Here is a 21,832-nt window from a genome sequence, read left to right on the forward strand (position 1 = left end):
CAAAATGAGCCTGGATGTCCTCTCCCTCCTCCGCAGGGGTCAGAGGTCACAGAGCAGACTAAGCATTTGGTGACGTGGAAGACTGGTGTTTCCAGCCAAGGGTCTCATCTGCACATCCTGCCAGGAGGGAAAACAGCAGCAGTGTGACTGGGAATGTGAAGAACCGTCCCAGCAGGTGCGTTTTGGGTAGGATCATTCACCACGGGCAGAATAAGACGCGAGAAGGGGGCGTTCAACCGTGACACAAACGTCCCTTTAATAGGAAGCGGATCACAATCGGGCTGCATTCCTCCTCTTCCTCATCAACCACCGATCAGCAATGAGAAATCAATTACAAACATCCCCAGTAGAAAATAATTCTCTCATGCGAGTTCTGTTCACACTACATTCGTATTGATTACAGGTGACATATTGACAAGCTTTAAAAAAAACAAACATTGATGACCTTTCGATACATAGATTCCATGAATAATAATTTAAAAAAAGACAAAAACAACATCGTAGACACGTGCTGGCACAATTAAAGTTCCCCATCATGCAATTTTAAGCTGATTCTATTCACAGGGTGGGTGTCGTTGGTTTCCATGGAGTCGTGTCAGCGTGCATGCATGCGTGTACGTCATCTCTCGTGCGCTCCTTTGTGCTTGAGCAGATCAGTGGTGTGTGTGTAGGTGTACTCAGCATGTGTGCGCACACATGAAGCAGGCGACCAACCACCCCAGTCATGATGCGGTCTCTACAGGCTGCTCTGAAGCCACCATCCCTTTATTATCCCTTTAATAAAAGGTGGACCCCCTCAGTCATGACGAGAAAGCTCTGTTGAGGTTAAATCCACATTCACAAGCTGAGTTTTTGGTCATTTTGACAGATTCCAGTGGAGACAACATGTGACATCATTGAGTTTCGCACAGAAACCACGAGACCGAGGCGGTTGGCTCACTTTTCTTTTCTTTTTTTTGCAGAGAAACATAGGCGACAAGACAGCAACATATATTTAAACAGCATTAAAATGCTCGGCGGTGGTTCTGATGGCTTCTTTCTTTGGAAAAAACAAAACTGGAGATATGGCTCGTGCAAATTTGGTCTTCTTTCTTTCCCTTAAAATATGAAAAAAGCATCCAGAAAAGGGAAAAGGGGGGGGGGGGGGGGGGGTGGGGGTTACAGGAGTCTATAAATAAGATCAACACAAACAAAACAAGGATGAAGTGTCTCTTTCCTTGGAGCTTCATATTGCAGGTGGTGCCGCTGCAGCAGACATTTTGGATATTCTAGGTACAATAAATTGCTCATAGTGTCTGAGCCTGGTTTGAAAATGGGACAATACGTGTGCACAGAGTCCTGTTCCATTCTGTGTGAGTGAAAACCAGTATTGCCTTGAAGGGATGGGCTTATTGTGTTCCGCGGCACCCTCGTGTGTGTGTGTGTGTGTCTAATTCTTCCACGCTGTCGCTTGTGAGAGTCGTTCTGAACAGGAGCAGGCCTGGGGAGGGATTCTGGGACATGGACAGGCGCTTGTCCCAGTCCAATGATCCTGTAGCCCTTTTTTTCTTCAGGTGATGCGCCCTCTAGGGGTGGAGATGTGTCATGGAGGGGGGGTATTGCTTCTTTTGTTGCGATGTGAAGCGGGACAGACAAAAACAATTCAACCTGCTTTTGTCAACATGTTAGTAAGGTGGGAATTTAAAAACCGTGCTGTGTCGGGGTTACATGTACACCATGCTCGCACACTTACAGGATGGGAGGCACCGATCTTTTGTGGGCACAGCAAAGTGAATCACAGTGTTCCTGGGGTCAACGTGCAGAACAGCAGAACGTTACAGGACAGACGAGCAGTGATGTCACCCCTGGACACTGATATAAGGTCACTCTTTGCTTCTTTTTTTTTTTTAAAGGAGGAGGCAAAAGAGGAAGCAGATCTTAAGTCTGTGCCTTGATTTACACAACACATTACAGTGGAGGGGAGGGGGGGGGGGGCTACGCAGAACAAGGGCAGTGGGTGGGACAGACAGAACAGACAGACGGAGGGACGGAGCAAAAGTGCAAAGTGGCCGTCGTCAATCTATTCACACGGTCCCGCCGTTGGTCTGTGCTGCGTTGCGTCACATGTGCGGCATAGAAAAGGTGTGACGCGTCACATGGGGGGGCCGAGAATGTGTGTGAGCATATAAACATAGTTTGCATTGGTAACACTGCGATGTAAATGTTGCATAATGTATGCAGATGTATGTACAAAAGGGCCCGGGTGTGCTTGTGTGCTGCGCGGGGTTGTTTATGCAGGTGTGGGTAACATACGTGTGCGCATAATACTACATTTCTCAGGAATGTCTGGTGTATTTGTGCACGTGCGAACCCCCCTCCCCCTCCCCCTGACCCCCCCTCCCCTCCTCTCAGCTGCGGCCCTCCTCGGCGGAGCGCTGGTCCGACTTGAGCTTCACGAACTCTTTCGCCACGTCGTCGTTGTTGCGCTGCGAGAGGATCCGCAGGACCGTCAGGCCCGTCTCGTCCATGTGGACTCGCCGGCCCAGCGGCATCCAGCAGGTGACGCTGCCCCTGCTGGCTATGTCCTTCACCTGCAGCACGGCCATGCCCACGGTGCGATCCTCCCGGGCGAAGCAGTAGTCCTTCACACACACCTGCAGCTCGTAGCTCTCGGGACCCACCTCGGTGCCCAGAGAGCTAAAAACAGAAGGTCAACGGTTTTTATCCTCGCCTGCGTGTTCACCGGAGGAAAAGAGACGGACACTCACTACTGGAAGCTTTCGTTGAATTTGGGAGACCAGCTGTTGTTCTTGGATTTGGTGGCAAACTTCCTCTTTTTGTCACTGAGGTGAGGGCCGATGATGAAGACTTCCACGAAGGGCCTGAAACCCTGCGCCTTCCATTTCAGGTCATTAGCTGCCACAACTGGACGACAAAGTCAGGCATCGTTTAAAAAAAAAAAAAAAAGGGGTGGCGGGGGAGAAATGGAATCAAACCTGGGTGGGATCTGCTCAGCCTGCTCACCTTTCACGTTGATTTTGTGTTCACCGTTCGGCTGCGGCAGAATGTCCACGCACATGACCACCTCGCCCACGGCGTCCACCCCCGATGCTGTAAGACGCACAGATGTTCTGCTGTTAACAGCTGGTTACTGACTGCGATGAACGAATGCAGATGAAATTCCAACAGCCAGTCGCAGAAAGAGGAACGTAACGTTCATCTTTGGGCTTTCTGTCAGATGCTACATGCCAACAGTGCGGCGACCCCGTCGAACATGTTCCACACATATGTGACACCTACGTTTGTCCGGTGGCGTGTCTTCATTTGCCGTGTACCTGGTCCCCTTTCCTCCGTGAACTGACAGGAGTAAGAAGAGCTTGATTAAGAAAGGAGCCCGTATTCGTTGATATGACCAACGGTGATATGAAACGCACCCTGAGCGTTCTGCGACAGGACAAACTTCCTGATGAGCTTGTCTGTGGCCTGCGTGTACAGAGACAAGGCGTAGCGCAGCGACTGCAGGTCTGGGCTCTTCTCCAAGAAGGTCTTCTTCAGGCCAACGCCACCGGCGTGGAAGTATTGCTGCGTACACACAGGTGACATCCCATATCACTACACAGGTCACACGTGCTCAACACACGCAGACGCCAGCAAACCAGGTTCATGGAGGGCTGTTACTGAGCCGATTCCATACCTTAATAGTGTCCAGTGCTAACTCTATTACTGCGCACTGTTTAGGAGTCAAAGCTTTGGCCTCCTCTCGTCCCATGTGTTCCTGCAGGACAGATTGATCAGAGAGATCAGTGTCTTCACCCAAAAACCTGCTTTTATTTCATTCATTTTGCTGCTAATGGCGTTGCTGCCTGCTGTCGTCATCACCTTGAGCTTAGATAACTGGCCCAGCTCCTTCGCAGCATTGAAGATCATCTGAGTGCCCTGGAAAAAAGAGAATGACGCACGAGTGAGGATAATGTACGAGGGTGTGCAGCGGGGTGAGGGATGTGCTCAGGGGTGAGGAGAGCTTCAAACCAGAAGGGTGAGGACAGGAAATGCAATAAATCCTCCCTTTCAGAGAGCATCTGCATCAAACAAGCTTCAGATTGGAAGAGAAAGAAGGTTTAAGTGCTTCGGTGTTCAGTGTCAGTATTCCAGTGGGTTACAGGCTGGTGCATCAGGCCACCATTCAACACTGTTTTAGATGCTCTCATCCAAAATGATTAAAAAAAAAGGTCTAGAGAATGTGCTGTTGAGGATCCCACGGACACACAAACAGGATACTTACAATAACCTAAGAACAGAAGGGAGGGAGAGAATGAAGCGACGGCAGAAACGTTGGGTTAATGCTCATGAAAACGAGGCCGAGCCAAGAGAAACGCTGAGAAGCAGAAAGGGAATCAAAAGGCAAAAGCATCTAGAGTAGTTAGATTACATACCGTCTGGTCCGTGAGGGTCGGGAGCACAATGGTCTTTTCCATTGTGTTCATGACCAGTTTCCACAGCTCCTTCAGCACTCGCTTCAGCACCGTCTTCTCACAGATCTTAGCGAAAAGGGACAAGCTGGAAGAGAGAAACACAACATTTTATGCGTTTAGGGGGTCAGATCAAAGCGATGGTAACTGAAAACAAGGCTCCATCTAGTTTAATGATGAATGAGAACACTTAAATATGACTGTGATGTGATTTACAGCAGCTAAGAGTAATCTGAGAGGGAAACATGTCTCTTTAAGAAAATATAGATGACTAATAAGTAGTAACCGGATGCACTTACTTGCTGTCCAGGAAGTCCATGATGGGCTGCAGGACATTGTCAGCCTCCTGGACCACACTGCCATTGGCCGGGACGGTCTGACCTTTGACCTGGGCAAGGATGTCTCCCATCTGCCTGACATTGTCTTCAATCTGGGGCTGGAAACTACACCAAGCACAAAAAAGGCAACGTTTTGATAAACAGACTCTAAACTTAGGGTAGCAGACTTGACCACCAGACATAAAGAGACCCACCTGACAGCAAAGATGTGGCTGAGGTCATCCATGACGCTGTTGAGCTTGTTCTGCAGCTCCTTGAGGAAGTCGCTAGCCTCCACGTTGAGCTGGGAGTCAATAACGGGATGAATGCGGCAGCCGGCACAGTAACACATTCACAACGACCACAGCATGAATGGAAACTCACATCTTTGCCTCCCATAGCTTCAAACATCTTCTCCAGCTGGACTCTGAGCTGCTGGATGTTGTTGATGATGATGCACGGCTGAGGGGGACAGAAAGAAAGCGCCACACTCAGCACTCCCCAAGCATTTTACTAGAATCAGTAGAGTTGGTCCTTTTTTAATGTTACTTTGGTGAAAACACTCCTGGTGATGAAGGCGAAGAAGCAAAGGGTTTTCAGTAATTACAGCCCATCTGGGAGCTCATGGTCTCTCTGGGAGGGCAGCCCATTTTGCCCCGAGCCCATGGCTTCATTCAGCTAATTACCCAAACCTAATTCACATCCAAAGACTGCAAGCGAGACAAATGTACTCCACTGAACGAGGCTGCCTCTCCACCAAACTCAGAGTTTAAGGAAAGGTTACATAAAAATGATTAAGTCGGGCTGATGCTATGTTTTCCAACCGTGTTTTGTCCTCAACTCACCACTTTCTCTTTCTTGACGTGATTGGGAAACTCTTTTGCGATGATGTCAGCGTAAGACAGCAGGACAGTGCCGATAGTCTGCAAAGAACAAAATAAAGATGTTAAACCAGAGTCGCAGTGAGAAACCTCCACGTATTCCTGTCCCGCATGGGTGTTTTTGGTTGCTGCTGAGACAAATCACCTTGGCAAATCTTTTCATATAATTGCCAACGATCTGAGGGTCAGGACACTCCAGTTTGCGGATGATTTCAAAGCTCTGATTGAGCTGGGAGAACACGTCCACCACAGAGCAGGAGAACAAAGCGTGCTCTGACGTGACCTGGAACTGGAGGGAGCAGAGAGAGCCCCGTGGGGGAGCATTAGAAACATTTCTGTGCAGGTGCTGATGCTGAAAATGGGTAGGGGGGGATTTCTACAGGCATCACTTATGCAGTGGTGTTGCTTGTAATATCACAGCTGCGCCTGCTGCAGGTGCACGCGAGTGCAGTTAAACGATTAGCGAAAAGCCTCGAATGAAGGCGTCTGGATAAACGCCACGGAGGAGATCAGAGATACGATGGAGCGCAACCCCCCCTTGTTAGAAGCCGGCCATCATTGAAGAGCACTGCGGACTGCAGCTTCTGGCGACATTAACTGGACCCGCGGGAGTTCTAACATACGAGCTGGGAGATCTTCAGCTGCTGCGCATCGACTCTCTTTGCCTTCCGTATCGAGGCGTTATTGGTCGCCCTGAAGCCCTTAGCTTCTTCTCCGCGTGGAGTTGCAGAGTCAGCAGAGAAACTTCCTTGAATCTTCAATTTGGAACGCTCTCTCGGCAGATACATATTTTAATCTTATCCCTGCAGAAATCAGATGTTGGAAAATATGGCTGATTGTAGTTACCCCATCCTTTTTGTCCCGCTCCAGGGCTCCGTGTAGAAAATCTCGGGACACTTCTTCGTTCTCATCCAGCCACATGATAACAAACGGTTCAAACCAGCTGCAGAGGAAGAAAGAAGGAGCAGGGTCAGAATGAAGGACACAGTGTCAGAGGTAAATAGCAGATATGGTGTGTTTATTGGCTCCTCACGCTGGATATTCAGGCACATGCTTCTGGAAAGTGGGCAGTTCTTTGCAGTACTCGTTGTAGAGCCACTTCACCTTGAAATGTAAGTTCATATAATCTGCACTTTTACAGAGTCGGTGCTTCTCGTGCTCTGAATATCAATCACAGAGGGGGGAAGAAAGGACATTTTCAATTTAGAAGACCAAACAAGAGCCCCCCTCGGCCCCATCAAATCAACAAAAAACGTACCCTCCATGGCGTATTTCATATCTTGTGCAAACATATTCCACATCACCTCTGCACTGATCTTGCCCACGTTCAGTTCCTGCGGAAACCTGAAAGAAACAGAACAGACAGATCAGTCACCTTCTATGTGTCTCATTTAACAATTCAAACTTTAAAAAATGTATGTATTTCTGTAGCGTAACATGGCCAAATCTATCTGACCTCTCTAAGTGGAATAACTTGTCTGTGGACACATTCTAACACAGTATTGGAACTTGGGAAATGTTTATCTTTGGCTCATATTCAAATTTAGGCATTATTATAGGCGTGACATACCTCACAGGGTTTAAACAAACACTGACAGTTGCTTGGCCTGTTTCTGTTCCCTTAAATCTAGGACTTTTTTGTCTAATTTCATGAATGACATTTAAAAGTTGAAAATATCATGTGACTCACTGATTAAGACAAGGAGTGTAAGAGTTTTTGTCCTCCTCAATGATGGAGACAATGAGAGTGATGAGTTTGGACCAGAAGTCCAGGTTTTTGATGCTGGGACCCTGCTCATCTGGGGGGACAGCCTTTGACTGGACACAGAGAAAGAATAAGGGTTCATAAATTACTGTAGAGCAGAGATACTGTTGGAGTCAGTGTATATTCAAAGCATTTATGTCTCAGATACTTACAGGATCTGTCTGATACTCTCTGTTGTACAGATCATGACAGTTGTTGAAAATGTATTCGTAGGTGGAGTTGAGGCAAGCTTTTACGCAATCCTTCACCACCTGACTTGCCCTCGGGGGGCTCTGCAGCTCCTGCACCTGAACACAAGACACATAAAACATTTGATTTAATCCCCTCAAAGATTCATGAGAATTACAGAGAATATCTCAACAGACCTCATTCTCACATACTCATAAAATGCCCCAAATGACACCAATGTACGCCACAAAAACACCTCACACTCAAGAGTCACATACAGTGCTGTTCTGAGGAAAGAAGCTTCAGTTTGGATAGACTAATACCAAGAATACGCCTAAGGCTAATTTCCAGAAAGTACTAAAAATTTGCGTCACATTAACTCAAATGTACTGGAAAAGAAAAAATAATGCATCTGCGTTTCCTCACCTTCATTCTGAAGAATGTAATGCTAGTCAAGAGATCGACGGTGGACTTGAGGTCCTGTAGTCTTTCAGGACTGCTGGCAGGGAAGTTGTTCTGGAAACGTCAGCAGCGAGACAAATATCACACACAAAAATAAGTGTTCATTTACGTCTAAAGATTTTGGTCTCAGTCCTACAGTAGCTTAAATCAGGCATTCACTTAAAACAGGCAGAAACAGAGAAAGCAAAATAAACTGTACCCGATACATAGACAGATCGATCCTCAGGGAGTTGTGCAGCTGATCCAGCAGTTTTACAAACCTCTCCTTCTGTACAAGCCCGGAAAAGAACAAACCATTTACAAAGGCAACACAGTGAGAAACAATGTTTGTCACCATTTGAGTATGTAAACTTGACTGCTCAGCGGATTGGATGTTTAGCGACGTAGGAGGAGTTTAGAGACCTTCAGTTAAACGTTTAAAGGTAATATTTAGCACCAGTAGGAAGATTCTTGTGTTGCTGAGATATATAATGACAAAATCTAAAGTGGAAAAAGGTTCCTTCTTTATTTCAGGAAACAGTCTTTCCCCTGGACTCACTCCAAAGTTTGAAGCAGCAAATCTGTCCGAGGCAGAAACATTGTTGGATGACTGTGTGGTGTGGGCGTAGTAAGCATTGATGTTGGCCAGCAGGGTGCTCATCACTGCTGGCACTCCAGGGCACATATACTTAGATGATAAGCAGGCAAAGTGGCTGTCGGGTAGAAGCAGGGATAAGGAAAGATGAAGCCAGAGAAATGGAAAGTGGAATAAATTCTGCAGCATCTGTGTGAGTAATGGACTGACGTCATGGCCTGGTAGATGGACTCGACTCCGTATCTCATGGCGAATTCATCCACTATCTCCTGAGCCGTCTCCTCAAAATACACCTTCCAGGCGTCGTCGCCTTTAGCGTCTGGAATTTTCACAATGCCACCATTCTGCTCCTCAGTGGTGTACTGAAACAGATGCTGAACGCAGACAGAGAGCATTGGAGACCTTTACCTTTACAATAAAATAACCACAACATCTGTGACCGTCGGACCTCTCAGACTGACCTCATGTAGACATGTGTACTGCACATGGTAAGGAGCAACCGTCTCCTCGCCCTTGATCTCCACACTTATGTGCATGCGGATGGCTCCCGACACAGCAGACTTATCAGTTCTCTTGTCTGTCCAAATTGAAAGGGAAAACATTGAAGGACCCTTCCATTAAGGAGAAATGTAACTTTGTCATCATCTCAAACTCACCCAGGTTGTACCAGACATCCATCTCTCCGCTCAGTGTCCTCACTTCAATGATAGTTTGACCCAAGAAGTCATCACTCTCACGTTTGAACCTCTGTTTCACCCGCGATTTGATGTCGTCGTCTTCGTCCCACACGCGGACCTTGATTCGGTCAGACGAGTTATGGCATTCACTGGACGAGGCGTAGGTTAAACAGGAAAGACAGAAGATATTTTTTATACAATCCTAAATTTCAAATGCCGTGAAATGACAGAACATCTTCCATATCGTTATTAAATAATAAAATATTTCAGAGAAGTCATTTCCATGGCACTCACAAGTGAAAGCTTTCTTCCCAGACGGGGTTGAGGTTGCCATAGATGGTCTTTGTTCTCTTCTTCGTCTTCCCAACTTGAACTGTTACATACGGGTCACTGGAGCCTGTTTTGTCTTTAGCCTGCAGGCCCTGCGCACAAACGACTAAGGAAGAGCAGCAGATATAGTAAAGTTCAGGTACATTTGTTATTTCAAACTAGAGTTCAAGTATATTTAAAAAGATGATGAACTCTTGTCCTTTGCTCTCCTTGGATTCTTCACTCACCAGTAATGCTGATCTTTGCTGACCACTTGGAGGTTCCGTCAAGCACACTTTGCTTGATTTGCTTCATCTGCATGCCGTGGGTTTGTTTGTCGACACCGAACACGTCCAGGATTTGTTCAAAGATCTCTGGCTTGTTTCTCTCTCTGATCTTCATGCGGTCCTTCAGGACCATGATGATGTTCTGGGTTCGGTCCTCAGCCCCATGTTTAGAGCTCTTCTCTGCAGCTCCTGAGAGGCACAAATGTCAAGATGTAATAAGGCGCGTTTGGAATGAAAAACATTACACACATCAAATATAAAGTAGACCAAAAATGTGTGTTTTTGTTCCGTACTCTGCAGGCAGTCTGCATTTAGTAAATCCTGGCACTTCTCGTGACATTTGACGCCACACTCGGAGCAGCGCATGCCTTGCCGGGCGATACCCCAAAGCAGCCCTTCGCATTCGTAGCAGTAGGTGGGGGTGGTGGCAGTCCACACCTCAAAGTTGTGGGGGGTGGTGGAGGAAATGGGGTAGATGAGAGCCTGCAGGGTCTTTTTATAAACGTGACTTTTCTGCGGAGCAAACAGAGATATGTTGAGACATGTGAGTGTTGGGTTAGTAATTAAACCTCAGTGGAGAGAGGAAAAACCCACCAGCTCCTCATTGCCGAGAGTGGTTGAAGCCATAGCTGAGGTGATTCCAGCTTTGCGTGAGTTCTGCACTAGAGACTGTCAGAGACATTAACAAAGTTTAAATGTTGACTGCAGACGTATGGTTACTGTGTGATTCCTGTTAAGGATAAACATGTTTACTCACCATTGCCTGATGAGGCCAAACAGCGTGGAAACAGAGAAAGAGTTAAAATGTCACTAGAAAGCCACACAAAATCATTGTGCTTCCAGTTGTTTTCTCACCAGATCTCTAACAAGAGGGATGGCTTTTCTCTTGCGAAGGTCAGGCATGCTATCAATACTGTAGAGAGCTCCCCCCATTCTAAAAATCAAACAATACAAACATACAGAACGGATTATCCTTAAAAAACACTAAATGAGGACCAGTAATACGAGCATAATGTTGTAGATGAAGTTGAGATTCATTTAAAAAAAAATAAAAAAATCAAATGATCAAGTAATATTGTATTTCCTGCTGTATCAAATCAGCCTATATGAGTGAACTGCAATCAGTGTTCTGTGCCGTTTACTGTAGGCTGAGCATGTGAGAAAAGTATTAATATGGTTGCATCTATAATGAATGGGTTTCTATTCCTGCTGCATTTATAGACTTTCCTGGAGAGTTGCATAAAGTGGCGATGCCAGCCCACACAGCAGGGATAAATGCTGGGTTTCTGCTTGGCAAACTTTGCACGTCTTTAATGTGCAACCTCAGTTCTACTCTGAAGAATTCCTGATCTACAAATGAAGCACCAGCTAAGCCAGGGCAGCCCACTGCTGTTCAATATTCATTGGCCAGAAGCCACGAGCTGACTTTGCCTGTGTATCAGAATGAAAAATGAACTAGGGATTCCCAGAATAAAGTGGGCCATTTTTAACAGCGAACAAGTTTTGGTAACATTTAGAGGATAAATTAAATCACGATTGATGATGCTTTACCTTGACAAAAGCACTGTGATGTGTTTTAAGTAGGTAAAGGACCATTACTCAGGATACAAACACTCACCCTCCTTTACCAAACCACAGTGAACTGGAGGTTTCTCCTCGAGCCTGGAAGGTGAATGCAGGAACATCAGAAGAAGCAGCAACCCTCATCTTTAATCATTTATCTATCTAATCATTAGACAGAAGAATCAAAACTGAATCCCTTGGTGTCGATGCATTAACAGGCAAAATTGTGCTGGTCACTGAAACCTCTAAAATTTTTAAATGACCGAAAATAAAATCAGATGGCAGCCATTACACAAGAAACACCGAGACTGCTGTGAAGATGAATGTGCAGAGTGGAGGAGTGTTTCTGACACCTTTTGCTAGGAGTTTCCTTCTTTCTCACAAGCTGGTGCACCTACCTGCCAGCTTGCTCCAATGATGGCCGAGTAAATTGCATGCGAGTGTCGCTATGGCAATGACATGAAACTGGAAAGAAAACAAAGTGGGTCGGCACAAAGACGGAGAAAAAAAAGACAAACAAAAGAAAGCCAACGAAAACGTAACGTGACATACATCAAAATAAACATTGAAGCAAGTGATTATTCAGCTGCGCAACTTAATTCAAACATAATGAAAAGCAACATAATAAGTGAGTAAAATATGCCAATGAAAGCCAATCAAGCAGATTGTGTCCAATTTATTTATCAAAGTGCAATGTGGCGCTGCAGCCAAACTAAAACAAAAGTTGCTGTCATTAAAGAAAGTAATAATAGAGGTAGAAACTCTGGGTCTCTAGACTTCAGCTTTTCTATAAAATGACATGATTACTCAAGCCCAAATGGGGATAAACATTATCTTACCTCTCGAAGTTGGTCTAAAACTTTATTGTAAAGCCTCAGCCAGTTTTCTTTGGCTCTCACTGCTGGATCTACTGGTTCTTTGGGCTCCTCTACGACTGGAGGACTATGATGGAAAACAAGTTTTTCTTTTTTCTCAGTGAATACACTTTCAGGATTAATTGTCATAAGGTTTCTCTCAGAGTCTATAGGAGTTCCTTCACTGATCAGATTGGTTTTTGAATGCAACTCGACCCCTACCTCTCAGGCGGCATTTCTGTTTCCTCCTGTGGGGTTGGAACCCTGCTCTCCTCAAACCGCTCCTCTCTCTCTTCCAAGGGGAGTTCTTCCTCTGACAGATTTGGAGGCGTCTTGGCCTCCTTCTCCATTATCAGGTCCTCTTCTGGCCACTGTTCTTCCTCCGGTGGAGGAATGTGATCCTCAGCTGGCTCTGTGGTTACAGGATCAGTCAGATGAGCCTGCGGTTGTCCAGAGAATTGGGGCTGCTGGGAGGAAAGGCCCGGGGCAGTGGACTGGGGCTGAGAAGACAAGTTAGCAATGGTGGCTGGGTGGGATGGAGGGATAGCATTGCTTCCGGCAGACTGTTGTTGAGATGAAATGGAGGCTGAAGGGTGAGACTGGGTGGGTTGTGCAGCTGGAACTGAGGACAAGAATGTTGAAGCCAAGCCAGATACTGCAGCAGTCAGAGGTTTGGCCATTGAGAAGAAGGAGGTGGCGGATGTGCCTGACTGAGGCTGTGTTTGGGGCTGAGCCTGTTTAGGAGGGGCTGCTGTCGGTGGGGACTGTGGGACTGTGCCAGCGGGCTGAGTCTGATTGGATATTTGATTGGGGGTTTGATTTGGGGGCTGCTGTTGGTGTAAGGAAGATTGTTTCTCAAGAGGAGGTCTGGAGCTGGGAACATCCAGACTTTTGGGAGTGGTTGGGGTGGGAGTGAATGGAGGCTCCATGTCCTCGCTGAGGGTTCCATCCAAATTGTACATGTCCTCGTCATCATACATCATCTCTTCGTCCTCGTAGAGGCCCTCCTCTTCTCCCTCATAGAGCTCTCCATCATCCTCTTCATACAGAGCGGCCTCCTCTCCTCCATCTTTGCTGTACTCGTCACTGTATGCCCCCTGAGTCTCATCTGGGTCCCAGTCAGGGGAGCCTTTACTGTAGCTTACAGAGGAGTGGCAGGAGTGGTAGGAGTCATTCTCATCATAAGGGTCTCTTTCTCCATAATCACAACCGTACTCTTCCTCGCTCAGCTGACTGCTGCAGCGACTTAGCTCTGCAGAGGAGGCGTAGCTCCCAGAGGGACTGAAAAGAGAATAAAAACATAGTTGGCCTTTTTAGGCACCTGAACTCATTCAAGTAGGTTATTTATGCACATAAAGTACACACAGTATACAAGCATAGTGAATGTCTTACCCACAATTTCTGAATCAATATCTTAAATTATTATAGGGCACTTTATACCCAGTGCACTCTGTTTGCTAGCTGAACAATGGTAATTATTAATGGTGACAAGCACGGCGAGAACAAGAGAACCAGAAGCAGCAGAAAATACAGAGAACATAAAAATGAAAGGCCTATAAAAAGAAAGAATAAAAGATCAGGCATCCAGAAATACAACAAACAGGGAACCATACTTATACTCCATGATGAATGGGGCTATTAGAAGAAAATAGAAACACCAAGAGAGAGGGCAGTGGATGGAGGAGGGATGGAGATAGGTAGGGAAGGAAAAGATTGGTAAGGACAGGTGGTGAGGGGGGGTGTGGACAGCAGTGATGAAGAGGAATGAATACATTTCCTCTGTTCCACACACACAGGCAGCTCATCTCAGGATTTACTGGATAAATAACTCAAAGCTAAGTGATACATATTTTAGAAATGAGATGAGTGCTGTTCGCTTTGATGCGAATAGATTAAGGTCGGAGCCACTCGCGGAAATAATTATTTTCACTAAAGAAAATTAGGCGCACACACCTGATGGTCCTCTGATGGTGATACTCCACATCCTGGCTGTTACCGGAGCGTTGATAAGACAAACTTGTGTTGTTGCGGTGCTGGTGGCTGATGGGATACTGGTGTACGGAGGCATTGGGCTGTGATGTACTGTAGTATGGAGGGGGGATGCTGTTACTGGTTTCACTTCGATAGTCACTGTCCCTGTCGTCCACAGCGCTGTCAGGGTCTTCGTCTGCAGAGTCAGAAAACACTTTATTTTGGAGCCGTTGCTTCTTTGTACAGAAAGAATATGAAAGATTCCGCTTGAAATGTTAATAATGCGATGCAAAAAGAACGATTATAAGGTTGATCGATCCGATCGAAACCAACCAATTGTCTGGTATTAATCGGAAGCGAGACAGATAAGATGAAGCAACATGATTAGATCTGCAGTAATTCATGCAGTTCATCCATCCATACGGTGCATGATACATGACCACTTTCTCATTTTCATTCTCATCATTAAAACAGAACATGAATCCATCCCTGCTCAAAAAGATGCATTTGCAGAGTCTATAGGTGACAAATGAATATCTTAGCTAGGGAGGCGCTTTAATGTTGCAGTATGAGAATTACGCAAATAATCACTGTTCGGTCTTCATCATTGTTCATCTCACTTTGACCGCATATACCTTCTTCTTCATCCGTCTGGATGCAAACACATCAGTAATTACCAACAATGAACTTCCTCTCTTCAGCTATGCAGCCGCCTCTCCTTCTCCTTCTCTAATTTCACAGCTAACCATCCATCATTCCAATTCTGCTCTTTTATCTTCCCTTTGAGAGAATGGAGATTAATTTCTGCAGTTGTATTGATGAGCCTGACACACTCAGACAAGACTGTCAGATGATCTGCAGGCAAAGACAGACAGAAGGAGACTTTGCGGCATATCTAATGGATGGACATCATGTGGCTTCCCTTCTGTGGGACACCGAATGTAGAAATTATTTATAGCTTCTGTATATAGATTGGATGAATGTCTGAAAGTATCCTTCATATTCTAGTAGCAGGTATCACTGAAAGAGATCAACCAAAGCTGAATGCGTCAAACAAACTCTACAGAAGCTAAAAATGACAAATGAGTGACTCTGACACTTACTTTGTTGGTCCCCCCAAAGACTCCAGTTACCTACAATAAAAACAAGGATTATAATCACATTAGTGTTTTAGTCACGCCACAAATTCTTAGAGTTCCGTGGTGGCAAAAGTAAAACTGAAATGCTGACTGTTCCAGTGTTTGCACCAGATATCTGGATCATTGTGATTAACTGCCTGGCCCAACAATGACGGAACAACAGAATCCTGGAGGAGCAGTGAGCACCTCTGAGCATCTGATGCAACTATTGATCCTTTACAGTAGAGTGAACAGTGGCCCCTTTCCCCCCTAACACACTGTAGTGCACGTGTGGTTACACACATAATGCATTTGTTGAGCTGAAGTAATCTAATTACATCTCCAAAGCTAAACGCATTATTCTCTTGTTTAACACGGACAAATGACTGAATTGGAGAAACACCAAAGGGACGCTTACAACACTGGGTCCCAGGTACACGGAGAGGGCGTTCCTGCTCCTCCTGATAGGAATACTGTGAAATGAGAGGAAATAATTGACCTTTCACTCTTAACAACCTTGCACAGATTAATAGCTTATTCCTTTATGTGAGGCGTTATCCTGTAGAACCAAATAAACAGCTTACATCTTGGTCCCTCATGGCATTAATCTGCTCCAGTTTTTTAGCCCAGTAGCGCGCCTCATCCTCGGGGATATCTGAAAACATGCCAGATACATTCAGGTGACAAAAACAAGCCGAATGGAGTCGTTCCTAAACCGCTGAAACGTTTATAGTACTGGAACTCCATTATTTAAACCTAAAATGATTGTATTAAGAACTCATATGACTCCCACCGAAGCACAAGAACCACATGAAAACCTTTTCCACAGCTGGAAAACGGATATATCGGTCTGAAAACCGGGGAGTCGGATGCACACTATTGACTACAGGAAGTCTGATGGGAAGTTACACCTAATCAATGCTAAGAGGAAGCTTGTAAGTGAGAAGATGCATGCACTCTCCCTTTAAGGCCACAAATTCAGCCCCCTGGACTATATATACACCACAGGAAAACAATAAGCATCTGACAAGATCACAGGTGTTCATATGTAACTGTGTCCTGTGGAAAACAGGCAGGCATTATTAATGCAGCTCGGCCCTCGAGGGTGTGAGATTTTCCTGCATCATCGGCCATCGACACTTTCTGACTGAAACATAACACACTGTTTTCTCACCAAGAGGCAGCTCAAAACGTGTGTCGAGTAGTAAAACATGGAGAGTGGGATCTTTGGTGCCACAGATCTCATTTTCGTTCATGATGACCTGAGAATCCAGTGTGAGCCACTCCCCTGGACCCTCCTGCACACAAAAGACATTTCCAGCTGACACACAAACGATGGGCACAATAGAAGCAAATAAAAATCCCAATTAGTCATCCTCTTAAGTACAGTGGGACTATTGCATTTCTGAAGCGGTGAAGGTGGTTTTGCCGGTTTAGGGGCGAACCTCGTTTGACTGTCGGATGCTACGCAGGGGGATCCATACGGTGCCCACCATGGTGTCCCAGATTAACCCCTTGTTCCACACTTCTACCGTCAGACCCAGGTCTAGTCGATTTATTTCACTGGAAAAGAAACAGAAAATAACTAATTATTTATTTCAACGCTGTCATAAATGTGCGGCACAGTGGTAGATTTGAGGCATCGCCCTTTAAATAAAACAAAGCATAATCGGCTTTTTGCATCTTGAGTGTGGTTCTGCTGGGAATGACAGACTACTGAGTCAAGCACACAGTGCAAATAATGATTTGTGAAGCCCACTGTGACACGTCTTGGTTGGCAAATTTGAAATAATCTTTCATAAAATATTTACAAAGCGCCAGGACAGGAAAGAGAAACAAAGACAGAGAGAAGGATGGATGAATAAGTGGAGGAAAGGGATGAGTGGGAGGAACGTGGAGGAGGTGATTATGATGCATGCCTGAAGGGACAAAGTGGTAAGTTTGAGAAGTAGGAGGACAGGATTCCCCATCTAAGCGGTGAATCCTTTCAAGAAACATGTCCGTTTGATTCATGGCAGTGACTGAGGGGGCACAGTCATTTATACCGGGTTCGGCCGAGGCGATGAGACTTTCCCCGCAATCCAAACATTACATAACACTGCCTCACTGATGCAACCCAAGCACCAAGCTCGACGCCTTCTAACACCATACAAGTGCATTCTGCAGTCAGCCTGCTGCTGCGTCCTACGTGGTAAATGAGTCACACCATTCATCAACCACATCACACCTCTGAGCACAAATGTAAACGCAGCAAATCTCCCAAAATGTTAAGCACTTGGTGTTTAAATACGCGGATTCCGGATGCTGTGATTGATGCCTGGACAGCAGCATGAGGAGGCCAGGGAAGAGGGGGACTCACAAGAAGAGGGGGCTGAGTTGATGAAGATCAAAGAGCCACATTAAGAAGAAGTGACAGAGGAGAGGAAAGGGGCTGGGGGAGAGCCAAGGCTGAGAAAGCGGACGTGATGAGAAAATGCATCGGTGAGAGCGAATGAAAAAGAGGGTGAAGCCGATGTTAGAGGGGTAGATATAAAGAAAGAGTCAGGAGAGACAACGGCTGGATGAAGGGTGAAGAGGAGAGAATGTGTGGAAGGAGGAAGCTGGAAAAAACTAAACCACTTGAGGAAAAGCAGAGAGGAGAACACAACAGAGAAAAGAGCGGAAGAGAAGGTCCAGTGACAACAAAGCTCTGATGAAAGACTCACAACATGAAGTCTTGCTCCCAGCTGGGCAGGTCGCCCCGGACAGCAATGGTTGTGCTCTTCACATTTTGTACTTTGAGTGTCACATAAGTGTTAAACTTCTCTGTGTAGGACAGAAGGATAAAGAGAGAGTGTTAGACTGAAAACCTGCACTGACAAACTTCTTGTCACACACACAATTTTGTGTCTGAACAGCAAGATCCCGTCCGCGTGATCTAACGTCTATTTCTGGAAGCGCAGGTCCTCACCTTGGGGCCCATCCAGCTTGGCTTTCTTCACTGTGGAAACACAGAGAGGGACAAAGTCACACACAGGAACGCCATCTGTTTTTATAATGCGCACAAATAAACAAATCTCATGGTTTAAATCCTGTCCTGCTATCCAGGCATTTTAAGGGAATTGGTGTGATCTATTTTTCAGTACACAGTTAAAGCCCTGTTTCTGTCTCTGCAGCACCTTTTAACCAGCTTATCATAACCCACACATACATTTTTAATGCCCTGCTACCCACTGCTCTCCACACGCGCTGCAAAAGATCCCTGCAGGTTTGCGCACGTACCAATAAACAAAGGTTCGTATTAATATAATGCAAACGCACGCTCCTCGGCCCTCGAGAAACTCAAGATTAAAACATGTCTTATGGCACAAGTCTCTGTGCACATGTACAGCCTACTGCAATAATAAAACTGCCCAAGCAGCATTCCCCCACCACCCTCCCACCCCCGCCTTCTTACTTCTGATTTTTTTTTATTCATTCAGTACAAACCCGAGCTACATGTGGATCCTAAGTGCTGTTACATCAGCAGTAACATAGAAAGTGTGACTCATTGCTGTATAATGAAAGAATATCCACGTATGGTGGTTCAACGTCACCTCCACATGCACCACCTACGGCAATAAACGCAACATCGGTCGGGTTTAAAGCTTGAAATCACCTAAAACAATTGAACACCATGCCAAGAAGACAAATGGATTCAAAATGGGCTGTGCTAGTTGAAACGCTGCTACTTATGTAGATTATATCACGAATAGCTCGTTGCACCATCTTAATGTCAACAGTCAAATGATCCTGGAAATATATCAGGACACGGGGAGGATCGATAAAAAAAGAAATTGGATTTTCAACAGTAGAAAGACGAGGTTTAATAATAGCCCACATAAATCTTCCTGACAGACTGAGTTATAAGGAGAAATGTCCACAAGCCCCACAAACTATATTTTGCCGCAGACGCATGTTTCTAGGAGGACACACACACCCACACATATAAATGCCTGTAACTCATACACAACAAGGCAGTGTAAGGCTATAACGCTAAATCAATCGAGTGAATCGGCTGGCCTAGATTTTAAAAAACTGGGTCAAAGACATAAATCTGATCAAATACTGGGTAACAATAAAACTGTTTGCTGATTCTACTGTTAATAAAGGATCCGAAGCGGATCGAATAGATCCTTTCCTTAAGAATTTTGTCTCACACAGCAGACTCTGACTTATGGGGCCCAAGCAGCCTGCCAAGAAAACGACAGGGACTCAGGAAACCCTTCAACTTGAACTGTCGGGGAATGTAAAATAGGGAGCGGATGAGCCGAACGCATCCATGCAGTGGCAAACTGAAGGCTGGCCTGATTCAGAAATGAGGAAATCTGCGCTAGCCAACAGCAATCGGGACATTCCTGGACTAAAGGGAAACTGAAAAATTAGAAAATATAATAAAAGAAAAGAATTGGAAAATCATGTGGGATATATGAAAGTTATTCTGTGAATATGACTGTAGATTTGCTCAGCTGGCAGATGCGAGCGAAGCTGCCGGGGCCAGAAATAGCTCCAGTCAGGTAGACATGAATGATGTAACAGGAACTTGGAAAAACTAGAGAGGTCGTCTGCCAAGTCTTTTAGTCTGCACTGACAGTTTCAAGCAGCCTATGAATGAATAAACCTGAGACTCTAATGGCACTGACTCAGAGCTGTGACAGACAGTGGGTGGATGCAGTGGGTGGGGTGATGGTGGGATGGCATCCATAATGGACCTGAGCTAAAGACGACATTGACAACGTCCCTAAACTGTCGACCTGAAAATAAATTCTAGAATCTCAACACAAACACTTTCTATCATGTTACAACTAGTTTTATTACATACGAAGGATGCAAGTTTCCCCACATGCATAAAAAAGTGTGGCACCCTGACGAGTGTTAATATTGAATATTTTCTTACATTTCCATTGTGATATTTTGACTCAAACGAGGTGACGCGACTGCAGCAATTGTCCGCTTTAAAAAGCTGAATGTTTAATTGTTAATAGCAGCACGACAGCTCACAGATGACGGACGGATGGTGAGTCTTTCTTATCTAAACCGCTGATTCGAATTCTCTCAACATGCACACGGTTCCCCTGCAAGCAGCGTGCGTGCGTGCGTGCACAGGCAGCACCGTTCTCAGAACAGTGTCGGCTCCATCAGGTGCTGTCAGGAAGTCTCGCCGTGACGAGCTGACGCATCCTTTCTGGGAAAACGTCGAGGAGTGACGAGCACCTCCCGAGTATTCCCTCACGACTACAACAGCCGCGTCAGAGAGGAGGCGGCGGCGGCATCAGGGGCTTTTCCTTCCTCATCCTCCCGACTGCCCACGCATGAATGAACCGAGTGGCAACGCGCAATTACACACACACACACGCAGGCTGCAACAGCCCCCGCCAGGAGTGTGAATTGATGTTTCCCCTCTCAGATATTTTGATGGAAGCATGAGGATGAGAATGATCTGCTGGTCACCGTTCAATCCGCGTCTCCCCTGAACTCATTCATAAAACCTTTTCATTTGAGCGCAGGCGGTAAATGAGAGCAACGTGTCATTAAGCCGCTGAGCTGTTTTACTACTAAAAGAGGTTTGTTAGAGGCAAAAGCTTTCTCATTTGATGATTTATCAGCCAAGCTTAGCTACTTTTCTGCGGAGCTGACGTCCCACAGGCACCCCGACACACGACAGGTGCAGGTGGAACGTGAGCGAAGCGTACGCCGATAATGTCCCCTCTTACCTCCCACACAGAGCAGGGACATCTCTGGCAGCGACGTGAGCGTCCCCGGCTGTCCTCTGCTGAAAGCGTCGTGATTTATACGGCCGGTCCCGCCGCTCGGCTCCTCTTGACAGCGAATACGGTGTCTTCACTCAAATCCGCGGTGATAAACTGCCAAGACGATGCCCTGAATAGTGCGCAAGAGAGAAGCCAGCATCGTTTCGGAAGCGCGCCCCCCCCCACCCACTCTCTGCGTGGATGTTGCTCTTTAGGCGGGACAGCGCTCACGGGAGTGAATTCCTCGCCCCCCTCTTCTTTCTCCTCTGCATTGCCTCAACTCTCCTCCGCTCCACCTGCGCGCTCCGCCATCTTGTTTCAGTAGCAGCAGCGCCCCCTGCGCGAGGACAGCTCCGCCGGGCCGCTCTGACGTCACAGCCCAGGGCGCGCGAGAGAGGGAGAGATTGATAAATGTATTCAGAAATGTAATTAAATTGCCTACTGTGGGTTTTATAACGCACTGTACGAATGTTTATATAATGAAAAAACTATGTGTTACTGCAGCAACTTTTAAGAGGAGCATAAAATATCTGAGGGGCAGAAACTCCACTGTATATGACTTGTGGGTATTTTATATGTTGTGAGATATAACTTCTATACATTAAAATACATCTTACTTCATATGAGATGAGGTAAGATAGAAGATGGCAAAAGGTTTAATTTAAAAAAA

The 21,832-nt window shown here is 46.0% G+C and overlaps 1 protein-coding gene across 1 annotated transcript; it reads right to left on the bottom strand.

The window, feature by feature from the left end:
* Window positions 1-231: 231 nt before the first annotated feature.
* On the bottom strand, window positions 232-21,602 carry LOC130539042 (protein unc-13 homolog A-like). The gene is made up of 42 exons (XM_057057116.1): window positions 21,127-21,602; window positions 18,345-18,374; window positions 18,100-18,199; window positions 16,840-16,957; window positions 16,569-16,692; window positions 15,979-16,049; window positions 15,813-15,867; window positions 15,380-15,409; window positions 14,259-14,472; window positions 12,528-13,586; window positions 12,291-12,393; window positions 11,507-11,550; window positions 10,744-10,822; window positions 10,646-10,651; window positions 10,483-10,557; window positions 10,182-10,401; window positions 9,850-10,077; window positions 9,587-9,728; window positions 9,272-9,441; window positions 9,077-9,192; window positions 8,826-8,989; window positions 8,580-8,733; window positions 8,241-8,309; window positions 8,006-8,095; window positions 7,564-7,698; window positions 7,337-7,464; window positions 6,905-6,990; window positions 6,680-6,806; window positions 6,493-6,589; window positions 5,792-5,935; window positions 5,611-5,688; window positions 5,150-5,227; window positions 4,981-5,069; window positions 4,748-4,891; window positions 4,413-4,536; window positions 3,859-3,915; window positions 3,674-3,754; window positions 3,414-3,561; window positions 3,280-3,336; window positions 3,004-3,090; window positions 2,748-2,904; window positions 232-2,676 (listed from the first exon to the last, which is right to left on the bottom strand). Exons 1-42 carry the CDS (start codon window positions 21,146-21,148, stop codon window positions 2,388-2,390), a joined length of 5,589 nt encoding a protein of 1,862 aa, XP_056913096.1. The 5' UTR covers window positions 21,149-21,602; the 3' UTR covers window positions 232-2,387.
* Between the last annotated feature and the right edge of the window lie 230 nt (window positions 21,603-21,832).

The sequence above is a fragment of the Takifugu flavidus genome, chromosome 15, assembly GCF_003711565.1.
Source record: "Takifugu flavidus isolate HTHZ2018 chromosome 15, ASM371156v2, whole genome shotgun sequence".
NCBI lineage: Eukaryota > Metazoa > Chordata > Actinopteri > Tetraodontiformes > Tetraodontidae > Takifugu > Takifugu flavidus.